Source organism: Sebastes fasciatus, chromosome 9 (genome assembly GCF_043250625.1).
Source record: "Sebastes fasciatus isolate fSebFas1 chromosome 9, fSebFas1.pri, whole genome shotgun sequence".
NCBI lineage: Eukaryota > Metazoa > Chordata > Actinopteri > Perciformes > Sebastidae > Sebastes > Sebastes fasciatus.
This window is the reverse complement of record NC_133803.1, coordinates 15,726,279-15,741,477: the sequence shown is the minus strand read 5'-3', so window position 1 is coordinate 15,741,477 and position 15,199 is coordinate 15,726,279. Positions and strand designations below refer to the sequence as shown.

General features: G+C 42.7%; 1 protein-coding gene across 1 annotated transcript in view; it reads left to right on the top strand.

Annotated features, from left to right (window-relative positions):
- The window catches only part of LOC141773994 (ankyrin-3-like), a 120,918-nt gene that overhangs the window by 40,023 nt on the left and 65,696 nt on the right, over positions 1–15,199 (top strand). Inside the window, 9 exon segments of the mRNA XM_074646242.1 lie at positions 1,637–1,738; positions 1,963–2,061; positions 4,445–4,543; positions 5,921–6,019; positions 7,788–7,973; positions 10,451–10,549; positions 12,398–12,496; positions 13,311–13,409; positions 13,952–14,149. Of these exon segments, the coding sequence (XP_074502343.1) occupies positions 1,637–1,738; positions 1,963–2,061; positions 4,445–4,543; positions 5,921–6,019; positions 7,788–7,973; positions 10,451–10,549; positions 12,398–12,496; positions 13,311–13,409; positions 13,952–14,149 (1,080 nt within the window).

Here is a 15,199-nt window from a genome sequence, read left to right as displayed (position 1 = left end):
ACTTTTTTCCTTTACATCGCTGAAGAAATGTTGGTCTGTTCTTATGGTTTACATCATGAATAATAGAAACAGAACACACAATCTACAGTGGTGATCGTGATGGTTCAGGCTCTGCGCCAGCGACACAGCGTGTTGTATCATGACTTTTCCCAAGGCCACAAGAACACATATATCATTAGTGGTTCAGTGCTATCATACAGTTCTCTGGGGGGTTGGGCGGTATGGAAAAAGGAAGAAGACATTTCTAGATGTGGGCTGATATGAGCTTTAGCTTAATGTTTTCTTGTAATCAGGAAATGACTCGGTTTCCAGTTAACGCTGCTTCAATCTGCTATTATTTTGTTTGTTCATGAGCACACATAGACACAAATATGTTCCTCTATACAGCCTTATCAGTGGAACAATCTGACGCTGGATGTCTTTTTTCACTCACATTTTGGCTTTGGGTCAGATCCCTCTGTGTTCGTCAGAGTTATTTCTGGAAAAGCACGGCGGAGGGGGAGGCGGAGAACGCAACGTTGGATAACCGCTCGTACCGTTTGGCCCTGCTGAGTTTATCCTACAGTAAGTGTCTCTGGACACAAGGCTAAATTTAGCAGGTCTGGGGCTGTTGATAATTCAGGGGAATTTGGTTTTTGAGCCTCTATTATGAAGCAGCGTATCACTGCTTCTCTCCCTCCTGCTCTCAGCAGCTCCAGAGTTTTTTTTACAAAATGCTCTTTGCAAAGCTGCTGCGAACAAGGAAGACAAAATGTGCAGAGTTTGCTGTGTGTCACTCTGTGTCAAACCAAATGTCCTAGGAGCTAACATGAACACAGAAAAGAAAACACAATCTCCCTCTCTTCTTCTCTCTCTCTCTAGCTTTCTCCATCTCTTTGTCTACTCTCATCCTTCCTTCAATCCCCCCCCCCCCCTCCTCCCTTTCTCCTCCTCTCTCACACACACACATGCACCCCACATTTGTTATAGGGGCAAAAACATGCTTGCCTCATCATTTTATTTCGGTGTGCAAAGCCCTATTTCTGTAGTGAAATAAAGGACAGCCAAGCAGTATAGAGAAAGCTCTGCTTCTGGTAGCACGGCGACAAACTCTCCCAACTGCTTTTACTGGTGGATTCAGAGGAGATCTCTGTGGAGGAGAGGAGGTCTCTGTGGCAGCTGTAGGGACCACCCGGTCGCTGACCCTCCTACCTTTGGGAATCAGAGACATTTGGATTTAACAAAGCTGAAATAACAGCTTGGTGGGATCTGACGGATGACAGAGGAGGATATGACGTGAATTGTTGGGATGATGCGCTGTTGGCTTTTTCTCATGGATTTACTTTCTCAGATGGTTCGCGTTTTAGCGTCATCTTGATCTGAGACACCAGTGGACTTTACTGTATTGCTTTTAAGGGACGATGGACCTACTGTGTGTGTGGATATTGGCTTTGTTCTTTCCCCTGTTAAGATGTTTTGTGGATGTCTGAGAAATTATGACAGAGTTCTACCTGGTACAGTAACATTTTGGCATTTGTATGTGCTTTCGTTCTCCTGTATGCCTTATTAATAACAGTCTGATGCAGATAAGCATGTGGCCAGAGTCGGACTTGACGTACTCACCTGCTCTCTCTCTCTTTGTTTTTCTCCTCTCCAGTCTGACAGCAATGCCAGTTACCTGCGAGCTGCCCGGGCAGGGAACCTAGAAAAGGTCCTCGACTACCTCAAGTCTGGGGTTGAGATCAACATTTGCAATCAGGTATGTTTTCTGAGACTCTTATTAAGAAACTTAAATGTTCTTGCAGGTGTGTTTTTTCACATAAACATCCGGATTTCAAATTGAGGGCTCAACTGAACAAGCCGGATCATCCTATAGATGACATACTGATTTTAACCCATCCTTTAAACACAATTAAACATTATCTCATTGCATATCCTCGTGCAAGAGCTACACAGACTCCACTAAATGTGTTTCTTCCTCAGAATGGTCTGAACGCTCTCCACCTAGCCTCCAAGGAGGGGCACGTAGAGGTTGTTGCTGAGCTGCTGAAGCTCGAAGCTGCCGTGGACGCAGCCACAAAGGTAAGGTCCACCCCGTCACCTATCGCAGCTCAGCAGATGTTACAGAGGGGCTATATTTGGATCCACCACGAAACATGGCGGCACTTTGCTACAGTACTGCTACTGTATGTGTGCAGCGCTCGTTTAGGGTTTAATAGGGGATCAATATTTAATGATCCCTGTGGGGAACGCTGCTGGAAAAAAATGAGAGAATTAAGCATGAAGAAATTAAATATATGTCAGAATGATGCAAGGGAGTTTGGTGTAATATCAACAGTAAAATGTTGAAATATATATGCAATAAAGAACGAGGTAGGCAAAGGCAGCAGAAGGGTTATATTTTATGTACTGTAATATAGTATTATTCATCAGGGAAGGGTCTCTTCCTTTGAAGCATCTTTACTCTGACGCTAAAGGGAGTTGAGAGGGAGAGACATTGAAAACATTATTCAGAGTTAAGCCCAGAAGGCTTTCACTCCCATTTAGTCGTCTGGTTCAGCCTCTCTGCCACAGGCCACATGCCGAGTGCTGACATAAACAGAGGACACAATGAAATATTCAAGATCAAGGAGAAAATCTCCCCAATTAAAGCCTCTCTCTGTTGTGACCCTGAGGATGCGGAGGGATTAGTTTGACATCTTGGGAATCCACCGCCTGCGCCCCTAACGTCTATCAATTTCTATTTTATTCGGCCGATGGAGACAATCGCGGAGGCAGTGCTGTCGAGGATACCCAGATTTAGTAACACAGAGTGTTTCATTTAGGCTGTGTGGGGTGTTCAATGCTAAAGTTAATTGTATATCCGCTCCTCTAATGTTGTGCTGCTTTTGTTGTGGGTGAATTAAACTAGAGGCCTTGTCCTTGGGTTCATTAGCCCCTCAGCAGCTCTACAACAAATGCTACTCTTGTGAAGCTTACAATGTTGAGACGGTCGAGAAATGCTGATATAACTTTTTTTTGGCAATTTCTGGGGCTGTAGTTTGTGTTGATGGTCTCGTATAGAAGGTAACCCACAAGTTGCGAAAACGTGCGAAAAATGTTAGCTACCAATGTTAGCTAAATATGCCGTCAAACTTTTCACTTAGAAAAAATAACGTTATAAATGTTACTCTTCTAGACTGAACTGTGAAAAACAGACAGTAACTCATACATATAAAAACCCTGTTTTATATCTATGTAGTTACTTCTCTCCCATAGAGTGCTACAGGACTGAGTTAGCACTTTAGCACTTCCGGTTCCCTCGTCTGGAGGTCAATGGGTGTTTTGAATGGGTTTTTAGTTCGATGCCTGAAATAAGCTCTGTGGTTAACACAAGCTTTAATGTTTTTTTCTATGTCATAAAATACGTCAATAAATATCCAACATGTGGATTTTGAAGTTTACGTATCTTTAAAAAGGTGGTTGCTAACAACTGGCTAAATGAGACTACTATCACGCCAACTCGTCCACCTTTACAGCCTCGTTGTGTATACTCGCACTCATGCGACCGTGGTGTAGTTCGTTTATAGCCTAACGTTAGCTTTTACTTCTGGCGATTGCATTTACACTTCAAAAATCATAAAAGTGGTGTTCATTTGTGGATATTATCTTGCCGAACAAAACGCGTAAGTATCATAAATGTTTGCCACAGAGCTTATTTGCTGCAATAATCCAAAACCAAATGGAAAAAGCCCGTTGGCTTTTTGTCAAGGGAATCAGGGCGATGCTAACTTCCTGGTTGGCCTAAAAATATACGTCATCCATGGAGCACTTTATATCTGCGATGGTGTTTCTATCCTTCCGTAAAGAGATGAATTTCCTTGAATTGAACACGTAATCTGTATACTATACGGATTTACGGACACAAAACAAAACTGTGTGGAAACGAGGCGTTAGGCTCAAGAAAGCACACAAACTCTTGTCTTCAGCTGCATTATATACCACAAAGTCTTTTTCTGTCTCTTCATTAATCTGCATTGTGCCTCAGCAGACATAGCTATCTGATTTCCTTGCTACAGTACACAATACATGTGACGGATTATCATTATTGGGCAACAGCCCTTGCCCAGTATCACATGGCCAGGAGAAAGGCTAGGGGTCAATCCTGCCTTCACAAGGACCTGCACCGGTTCATAAAACGCCTCCTGTAGTTTTATTTATGGCCGAGGCTCAGCGGGAGCTCATTTAAATGTGGGACGTGGAGCATCGGAAGTGACACATTGTTGGCAGTGCAGGCAGGGGGATACCAGAGCTGGAATGCCAGCGGTACAAAAGTGTGGTTGGCCTGAGGGGATTCACTGGTGCACATGGATACTGTCATGGATATGTACAGACTGTAGTGTCAAACAGTCACATACAAGCAATATGATGGGACAGGTGGGGCAGAGCTTAACACACATTCCTGTGGTTGTTCCATTTAATCCAGAAAGGAAACACTGCTCTGCACATAGCCTCGTTGGCCGGCCAAACGGAAGTCGTCAAAGAGCTGGTCACAAATGGAGCCAATGTCAACGCACAATCTCAGGTGGGATATACTCAACATGCACACACACACACACACACACACACACACACACACACACACACACACACACACACACACACACAGACACGCGCAACAATGTCAAAATGACAGTAAGGTCCTGTTGGTCCACATTTAGGACCTGAAACATCTTCAATGTAATTACACTGCAGTGATGCACACATTTTGTTTGGGTGATACTAACTGTATGATGAAGTCACTGACACTGAGGGAAATCACTCAGATCCTCACTGACAGAATCTGGCGTCACGCCAACTAGGCCTCTCCAGGAAACTGATGTCCTTTCATTTTACATTTAACTCTATCAGATCAGAGTGAGAAGAAAGATTTCAAACACCGTCTTTCTATTTGGTCGTCAAACCCTGAAAGATGTAACAGCAACACAAATGTCTGACAGACTACCTGAACATTTTGTTTTTGTCAATGACATCTTTTTGTCTGGGTGTCTTATCACTCTCAAAACTGTCAATTACATTGATATAATTTGATAGTTTAAGTGTCATCATTTAAGGCATATTTGCATATATAGATTAAAATATTTAATCGTGATTAATCGCAATTTAATCACATTTTGTATCTATTCAAAATGTACCTTAAAGTATTTAATACTCGGATCAACATGGGAGTGGACAAATATGCTTGCTTTATGCAAATGTATGTATATATTTATTACTGGAAATCAATCAACAACACAAAACAATGACAAATATTGTCCAGAAACCCTCACAGGTACTGCATTTAGCATAAAAAATATGATCAAATCATAACATGGCAAACTGCAGCCCAACAGACAACAACAGCTGTCAGTGTGTCAGTGTGCTGACTTGACTATGACTTGCCCCAAACTGCATATGATTATCATAAAGTGGGCATGTCTGTAAAGGGGAGACTCGTGGGTACCCATAGAACCCATTTTCATTCACATATCTTGAGGTCAGAGGTCAAGGGATCCCTTTGAAAATGGCCATGACAGTTTTTCCTCGCCAAAATGCACCGTTTAGTTTGGAGCGTTATTTAGACTCCTTCGCGACAAGCTAGTATGACATGGTTGGTACCAATGGATTCCTTAGGTTTTTCTAGTTTCATATGATGCCAGTATCTTCAGTAGCTTTAAAATTGAGCCCGCTACAACCTAAAAATCGCAAGTTGCATTAATGCGTTAAAGAAATTTGTAGCGTTAAAATGTATTTGCGTTAACGCGTTATTATCGCGCAAAATAGAGGGAAAAGCTTGCAATGCTCCGATCATGAAAATGAGAGCTGACAACAAGAAAACATCTTTCCATTTGTAGCACAAATGGCAGCGAAGTTCAATCTAAGCCTGTTTGTAAATGTGTGTTTCGGTCCATGTTGTGTGCAGAATGGCTTCACTCCTCTGTACATGGCCGCCCAGGAGAATCACCTGGAGGTGGTACGGTTCCTTCTGGAGCACACCGCCAGCCAGAGTATGGCCACTGAGGTACTGTACATGTGTGTGTGTGTGTGTGTGTGTCTGTGCCAGCCCCGTGTCCTGTGTACCGTTACAGTACGTCTCTATGCATTTTCTCTGCTTCGGTCATGTGTGGTCTTTACATCTGTTGTACTAACCACCTTCATCTCCTCTCCTCTTCTGTTTCCTCCCCTTCCTCCTTTCATCATCCCAACCATCATTACTTATCTGTCTCGTTGTTCTTTCTGTCTCACATTCTCACTCTTGTCTTTCCACCATCCTCCTCTGCCTGCCCCTTCTCCTCATCCCCTCCTCCCTCCCTTCCTCCTCATCTCCTCATGAGGGACTAGGCAGAGCTTCATTGATTGGTAGTGTATGGTGGTGGAGGCAGAGTGACCTTGAGTGGGTCACTGATGGGGTCCGCTCCGCTCGCTGCCTCTCCTCCACGGCTGCTGCTGCTGTTACTGCTCTGATTTACGTTGCTCAGCCTGTGGAACCCATACACACACACATACTTAACAGTCGCCACACGTATACACACACAAGCACGTGCGGAGATAAATAGCTGATGGGGCTAATGGAATACCCTAGCTAGCCCGTCTTCAGTCCACTGGCTTACACTTATGGGCTACTACTTCTATGGTTGAACATGGGATGTCCTTCAGGTGATGTCCTACATATAGAATACGTTTGCACGTGTCTACACAGATCGTGTGAACATGATATGCAGGCACATATGCACGTACACAAATACTACGCACACACACATTGAAGTATGGAGAAATGCACTGCTGTGGCAGGCAGCTGAATTATGCATAAGGGTAATGTGTGTAGGAGATAGAAGTTTCCTGCCCATCATCTCATTACGTAACTTACATTAGTGTCCTATACAATGAGGAGGAGGATGGAGAATGTACAGAAAATGTACAGTAATCTCTACATAGGTTTGACACATGGGCTTTTAAGTTATGATTTACTATCTTAAATGCTCCAAGCAGGTCAGACTGTCTAAAGGTCGAACTCCTACATTTTCTATTTTAAAGGTTCCATGATATAAAAAGTGAGTTTCATGTCTTTTTTATTATAAGCTGGTTTAAGTGCTGTATTAATACTGTAAAGGATCAAAACGCTCAATCCATGGGGAAATACACACAATCCATATTCAGAAACTGTGATTGATTTGAACTTTAACCTAAAACTGATTACACACTGCATTCAAATTAGCATGTAAACATGTCACACAGAACTGCAAATGCAACCTTCCTAAAAGTGTAGCGATACATACAGATCGTATGAACACAAACTCTCGCGGAAGTTTTCTCGCGATAAGACGGATCCTTTCTAGCCAAAACCCTTTAAATGAGCCGTCGGGATTTCTGTACATTTGTGATGTCACAAATATACAATATATATATAGTTTTAAATATAAACATTTTAAATGTGTCCCGGTTTATTGCAGGGCAGTGTATGTGAATGACATCAGCTGACAGGAAGTAAACATGGACCCAGGCTGTTGCCTAGCAACACAATTCCGTTGAAATGTTGTAATGGACCATTTATAGCCTACATTATACTTTTTTAAACTTCTATAGAACTCTTTTATTGCTTTCCTCTCTGCCCAGAGCAGAGTAATAATTCAGCTTAATGTAATATTGGAGCACCATTTCTCCATGACCCCGCTCTTAACCTGCTCGTATCACACCTACCGTCTCATATCAGCTCCGTCACCACTAACCAGTACTGCGTTACGACGCCCCTCCAGCCCCAATGACTCCTCTTTCTCTTTCCTCACGCGCAGGATGGCTTCACTCCTCTGGCGGTGGCCCTCCAGCAGGGCCATGACCAGGTGGTCTCCCTGCTGCTGGAGAACGATACAAAGGGCAAGGTACGCCTACCTGCCCTGCACATCGCTGCCCGCAAGGACGACACCAAGGCCGCGGCCCTGCTCCTGCAGAACGACCACAACGCAGATGTTGAGTCCAAAGTGAGTGATGACACTGCCAATCTCGGTCCCAGATCTTCAGTTGGTTGCTTTGTTGTTTTTCTATCTCTTTGATTCTTTGATTATTGATACCTTTGGTTTTCTATGTCAGTTTTCTTTTCTTGCTGCCTTTTTCTCTTCTTCTTTCTTGGTTGAATTTGCTTTTGATGTACTGAGCTCTTTCTCCCCTCTTTCTGCTCCTCCACTTCATGTCAGTGGAGGCCCTTTTCTGTTTTTTGCTCACTAACTGCCCATTCTCTCCTCTCTTGGCTGGCTCTGTAGATGATGGTGAATAGGACAACAGAGGTACACCTCTATTCTGTACATTAGTCTCTCCATCGCAGCTCATAAAACTCCGAAAAATCAAACAAACCAACACTTCAGTGCCCCTGACTTGATGCAGTAGTGTTTCTGCAGCCCTTTGTCACTTCCCCTTTCCCATTTTAACTCAACCTCATCTTCCTCTCCATCTCCTCATTCATGTAGTGGATATCTCTAGTCATAGAGAAAGTCGGAGTAAACGCGCATGTTTCACTAATACTGATTTAGTAAATCCTGAGGCTGGAGGCTTGGGTGTCAAGGTTTTCCTTGATTCTAATGGTTTCATGGTGTCCAAAACTTCAGCTGTTGACCAAATGTTGTCCTAATGTGTCCTGAAACAGTCCTCCCATGAAACTAATTAACATGATAACCAGTGTTAGCATGAAATGTGGTTATCATTCATTGAAAAGCAACGGTTTGTCCATAACCTGCATGGCAACCAAATCCCCATCAAGCTGTGAAGGAACCCATCCTCCTAGCAACAGGCAGTTAGTCTAATTGGTCTACTACCCCCTATTGATTTTCTAATCCTCAATCCTTACACCTAAAGCATTCTGCATGGGACCAAAGCAACAAGCTACCTCGACACTGCTTCTATGGTAATAAGGGCCCCTTCGTCACACCAAAGTCAGGTGGCCACCTCCTGTGTGTGCCTGCTTTGGTTGGCATTGTTTCTGGCTTTGGTAGGCTGGACAGTATTATCTGGTATGATTCATCCAAACATGGCTTTGTTGATCTGAGGCTCCTGCATCGTGGTAAACAGATTTGCATAGTACTATGACGGAAGATGGAAGAAAGTCATTGCCGATTTTTGTCTACAGATTAACTATAAAAAGATTTTTGGTTACTTTACTTTTCTAATATGACTTTAAAGGGATAGTTCAGGTGTTTTGAAGTGGGGTTGTTTGAGGTACTTTTCCATAATCAGTGAATTACCTACAGCAGATGATGGTCAGGGCTCCGCCAGCTTGGAGAAGCAGACAGGAGTTACCGCATGGAAGCAAAGCAATGTAATGGTGTGGACGGGGCCGGCAGCAAAACGTATTTTAGCCACCTAAAAGAAAGGCCCACCTAAAAAAATCAATATCAGATTAAGTGTACGCTATAATTAGAGTATTTTCACCGGTTTACCTTGTTGTGAGACAGCTATACACTCTTATGTTTCCGACGAGGAACCGGCTTCAGTTCCCCGTCAGAAAGGGCTCTCAGACGGCAAGATAAAGAGGTGAAAATATTTCAAATATAGTGTACACTTAAACTGATATTGATTTTTTTAGGTGGCTAAAATACGTTTTGCTGCCGGCCCTGTCCACAGCAGTACATTGCTTTGCTTCCGTGTGGTAACTCCTGTCTGCTTCTCCAAACTGGTGGCGTGCCGACCGTCATCTACTGTAGGTAATACACTAACTATGAATAAGTACCTCATACAACCCCACTTCAATACACCCGAACTATCCCTTTAAATGTAAAGAAAACACCAGATATCAGCATGGTGGATGCACATGTCTGCGACACCTGCTCTCCACTGGATTATTGGTTATTTGAAATTGGGATGCCAATAATTAAATAGCTTAACGTGAGATTCATCCACTCATTGGACAGATTGTTTCCAGTGTCCTTCTGTTGCTTTGACAGCTGTCGCTCGCTAAGCCAGGGGGTTTTGCCGGGAAATTACTTTAATTTAAGATGTTAACATTTGGACATTAGGTTCATTTGCAGAACAATTTTTACACACTAAAAGTATCAGGATGTTGTAAATGAGATGATGTAGATTACCGGTAAATAACATCTGTCAAACAGGAGTAGTATATTAACACTCAGGCTTGTATAGTTTAACTTTACTTTGCCCAGTGTGATGGTGAAAGCACATAGAAGGCCATATGGTATACTGAATGTAAAACCCCTTTAGTTGTCAGCATAACATTGGCCCCATGTTTGATGCTTCGACAAAAGGACTTTCTCTACCACTGTGAGGAAAGTCAGGTGTTAGTGTAACAGTGTGTAGTACAGTGTGTCCTCGTCTGTATGTCAACCTTAGCCCTGTGTAGGCTGCTGTAAAGCTCCAGGTCTGTACTGTACTGTACATCTTTCATAGTTTGTAATGTGTGTGCTCTTGTCTGTTTTCATGTGTGTGCTGTACGCCTTTCTCCAATCCTCAGAGCGGTTTCACCCCCCTCCACATCGCCGCTCACTATGGCAACATCAATGTGGCCACGCTCCTGCTGAACAGAGGAGCTGCTGTGGACTTCATGGCTCGGGTGAGTGTATTCTGCCCTCTGCTGTGTGGGAGGGGTATTACCAACATTTCAGGTGAACAGGAGTGAAGGTGGAGATAGTATAATGTATGCTGAACACAATGATCCTGCACAGCTGTGAAACAGTGGTTTGGTTTAGTTTCCATGACTTATTAGTGAGCAGTCCCTCAATCATGTATAGGCCAGTTGCAGCACATTGCATAGAAATTAATCATCCAGTCACTTCCCGTGAATATGTTGGAATTGAGAAGGCATCTCTGTCAAATACAGGTGGAGATTAAGAGACATATTGCTCCTTAAGAGGGAAGCGCTCTGGACTTTTAAATAGGGCAATTTAACGCAGAGAGGGTCAGTGCTTGAAAAAAATATGTGCAGGTACTCCCTTTATTCACATTTTGGCATGTGTTTCGGCCGGTATCAGTAATCTCTTGTGATTTATTTCTATTTATTCATTATTTCTCTAAGCATGTTATACTGTCAGTCATAATCAGCTGTGGTTTTATTGCTATTATTATATTTGGGCTATGCATCTTCTATAGTAGGCCTATAATATTCCAATAATATTCCAATAGTAGGGTATCATTAAGGTTTTAGTCAGGATGCTCCTACATTTTTATTATGCAGCAGGATAACACACTGAGACTCACTCTGAATATCAATAGTGAATAAAAGATACCAGGAGATATTGGGATTGGGGGTCCTCCCCCAAGAAAATTTGAAGGTTTTTGCCTTAAAACTATGCAATTTTACATAATTTTGGACCAATATTATTACTAGTTAAATGATTATTATATTATTTAACATATCACAGCCTTCGTCTGAACATGTAATTCTTGTTTGCCTTAAAAGAGCAGATTAGAAAAACTTTTAAAAAATGTTTCATTTATTATATTTGTTCACAAATCAAAAAAGTTATTATTAACAGTTCACTAATTATCTTACAAAAAGGACGTGAACATTGTATTGATAAATTACAGCACCCTCGTCCTCACCCCCCTTGAAAAATGAGGCACAGAATTTGCTGCTTCGTATTAAAGAAATGGGGATGAGGGTAACGCTGTTTTGTATAGTTAGTATCTATGATGATCTACAAGTCACATAATGACAAGGCACCCTGACTTTTAGTGAATAAAACATGACAGTATGTGCAATGTGTTTTAATTCTGATGGACTTGAAGCTCACTAACATCAGTCTGCAGCTCGCTATGTGTGCAAAGTTGCACACCGTAAACAATGCCAACTAGCAAGGGGCATCATTATCATTTATTCAAAGTGGGCATTGGGAAACAAATGACCTTTAAATAAAGTGCACAGCAGTATAATTGTTAGACTAGCTGATGTGCCTCTCAATGTTCTTAATAGGTGCATCACTACAAGGCTGCACTCGTACGTAAATAAATGTTTTGACATAATAAAGAGAGTAGGATTACTTTTTATTTACTGTGATATTTACATTATAATGTAAATGGGGGCCATTAAAAATGTGTTTCCACATCATTAGACATCAGCTGCAGTGGCCTGTAATTATATCAGCTAGTGTGTGAGGGAGTGTTGGTGTTTGTGCTGCTTTTTGACACTGATTACAGGTTTAGGTGAGATAAAGCAGGGATTAAACAAGGGAGCTGTTTTACAGCTGTTGTCTTGATAATAAAAGACTATGTAGCCTTAATAAGGAAAGTATAGCAATAAAAGCATCACAATCTATTTACAGTCTACAAGATTACATGTTGTATATCTGTTCAATTTAATTGTAGACTTCTAAATGCCAGTGCGTAATTGTGCGTAAATAATAAACCACTACATCTAATTTGATGGCTGAATCGTAACACCAGTTTCCTCTTTTTTGTTTAGAATGACATCACACCGCTTCATGTGGCTTCAAAACGGGGCAACAGCAACATGGTCAAGTTGTTGCTGGATAGAGGGTCCAAAATTGATGCAAAGACCAAGGTGAGACCAATTTCCTCAGAGAACTGTAAGATGCAGAGAATCACAGGAGGCAGGAACGATGTTGTCTTTTGGAGGCTGAAAAAGCGAATTTTCCACCGTGGTTGCATTGGATTTGTTTTTTGTTTGTTTATCTTTTCAGTGTGAAGTTTATCTGTCAGTATCTCAAATTTGTTAGAGTTGAAATTATTTTTGTGGAACCAAACTTTCCAATATGGAACAAAGTTTATAAATGTACAATATATATTCAACACGTTCTCATCCCCACTCGTCACATTCCGCAGCTTTGTCACGCCCCCTTGGCATCACTTTATTTTCAGCATCAAAACCACTATAGTTAGGTTTAGGAAAGAACTACATGGTTGGGCTTAAAACTACTACATTTGTACAGTGAAAATGACACTGAATGTTGTGAATATGGGACTTGAACAAACTGGATGAAAGCCTTGTATTTGTTGGACCCATCCACCTCCCCTTCCGCCAACTCAGTGTGTCTTTTCGCTCTTTAAACTACATCACCACACTCCCGGTTGCACTTTCTCACAGCATTTACTGCTGCAGCGGATGGGTCTACATTATAGTTAATGGAACGCCCGGTGAGTTTCATACCAGCACTAAAGGGTTGCCTTCTGCAGCGGTACCGAATGCCGATGGCCGACACAAAGCCTTGTTGTTTGACGCCCTGGGAATGAGAACGGGCTGGTATATTATTTGCTCCTTTAGCTTGAACTACCAAACCATATGCAGTTTTAAACATCTGTAGAAAAGGCAGGGATGACCACCTTTCAACACCTTTGCTGCCTTTGTTGCTTTTCAGGACGGTCTGACACCTCTTCACTGTGGGGCGAGGAGCGGGCACGAGCAGGTGGTAGAAATCCTACTGGACCGAGGAGCGCCTTTCCTGTCCAAGACCAAGGTAGCTACTGGGACGATCAATTCAGAAGACGCTGCTTAGCTCAGAATAGGAAAGGGAACACATACATGTGACATGTTTATTTTTCACTGGCTGTTGTAAAGCAGAATAGATCACATTTCACTTGAAACAGGCTACACATTGTTAATAACATTATAATTCAGATGTTTGTATAAACTAGCTTTCCTATCTGACATCTGTTAGCCAATCAGATAGCAGGTCTGTTGTTGTTGCTGTCGCATTGTCTCCATAACGTGTGTGCGACCTCTCCAGAACAGCCCGTCTCCGCTGCGTAGCCCTACAGTTTGACCGCGCGGGACGACCAGTGTAACAAACTAGACATTGTTGTAATGACCTCGTTATAACAATGCTTCTGTAACCTCCTCAACAACTTCCTTCACAGTCTTTCAGTGCAGCGCATGGCCACGCCCTAACTCACTGTGTCTGTCTGTTCATCTGTCTATGTGTCCGTCTGCGTATGTGTTTGTCTCTGTCTCTCGTTCTCTTTCTCTCTCCCCCCCTCTCTGCCCTCCCCACCACTATAGAACGGGCTATCACCGCTCCACATGGCAACTCAGGGGGACCACCTGAACTGCGTCCAGCTCCTGCTCCAGCACGACGTGCCGGTGGACGACGTCACCAACGACTACCTGACGGCGCTGCACGTCGCTGCCCACTGTGGTCACTACAAGGTGGCCAAGCTCATCGTGGACAAGAAAGCCAACCCAAACGCCAAGGCTCTGGTAGGGTTAAAGGGGTGGACAGGGTGGGAGGGATGGTGATGGGGAAAGAGAAAAGTGATGTGGTCATATTGGACAAAAGCATTTTCTGTATTAAAAATCAAACCAAAAGGCTTTTGCTTCACTAATGTGATGGTTTGAAAGGGAATGAGAATCGTTTGTGATACTAAGGGGTACAAGGTTCTCCCGGGTCCCGAAAGTGACATAAAATTGATACATGAGGCAGAAGGGAAGAAAAACAGAGACAGTGTTTCCTGTGGAGCGAGAGGGTTGCTGTGAGTGCAATTTTCAAAAGGTTGTTTTTTTTCAATTAAACTAATGTTAAAACTGTAGTGTTTTACCCTTGCTTACTGGGATAAAGGCTATATGTGTAGCAGCGTTGTAGTAGGCTACTCGAGATTGGTTTTGGTCTCGAGAGCACTTTTTGAAGGTCTTGATCTCGTCTCGGAATCGACCGCATTTTTACTTGGTCTTCTCTCAGTTTCAGACAAAGAGGACTCTGAATTTTATCAGTGAAGTGTATGAACTACACTGCAGACTGGATTCTCTACTAACAGTGACAAACAGAGTGACGGCTGATTCCTGCGCATAGGCAGATCCTTCTCTGTCTTGCGTATTAAATGGCTGCATTGTTATTGCACTGCATTTTTATAAACTATATAATCTGGTCACATCTCTCGCCCGCATCCATACGCCGTCTCACTCCCTCTTTCTCTCCTTGCAGTTCTCATACTTATAAAACTGAGGTTACATACAGTAACTACTATTTTTTCTTTTGTGTTTTTTTGAAGTGACTTTTTATTTTTGCTGCGGCGGTAAAGATTTTGCCGTGGCGGCCTGCCACAACAGAACGTTACCAGCGGAAACACTGAGAGAACTGGGAATGATGAGTTGTTGAAACTGACACTGAGGGACAAAAAGGGATTCTTCGGCACTTTCTAAGAGTCAGAATTTGAGTAGAAGAATTGAGAGAGAAAAGGTTTCTTCGTCCCCTTTGTGGTTTGCAACTGACATTTTCTGTACCACCCGTTCATTTCCTGGCAGATCATTTGC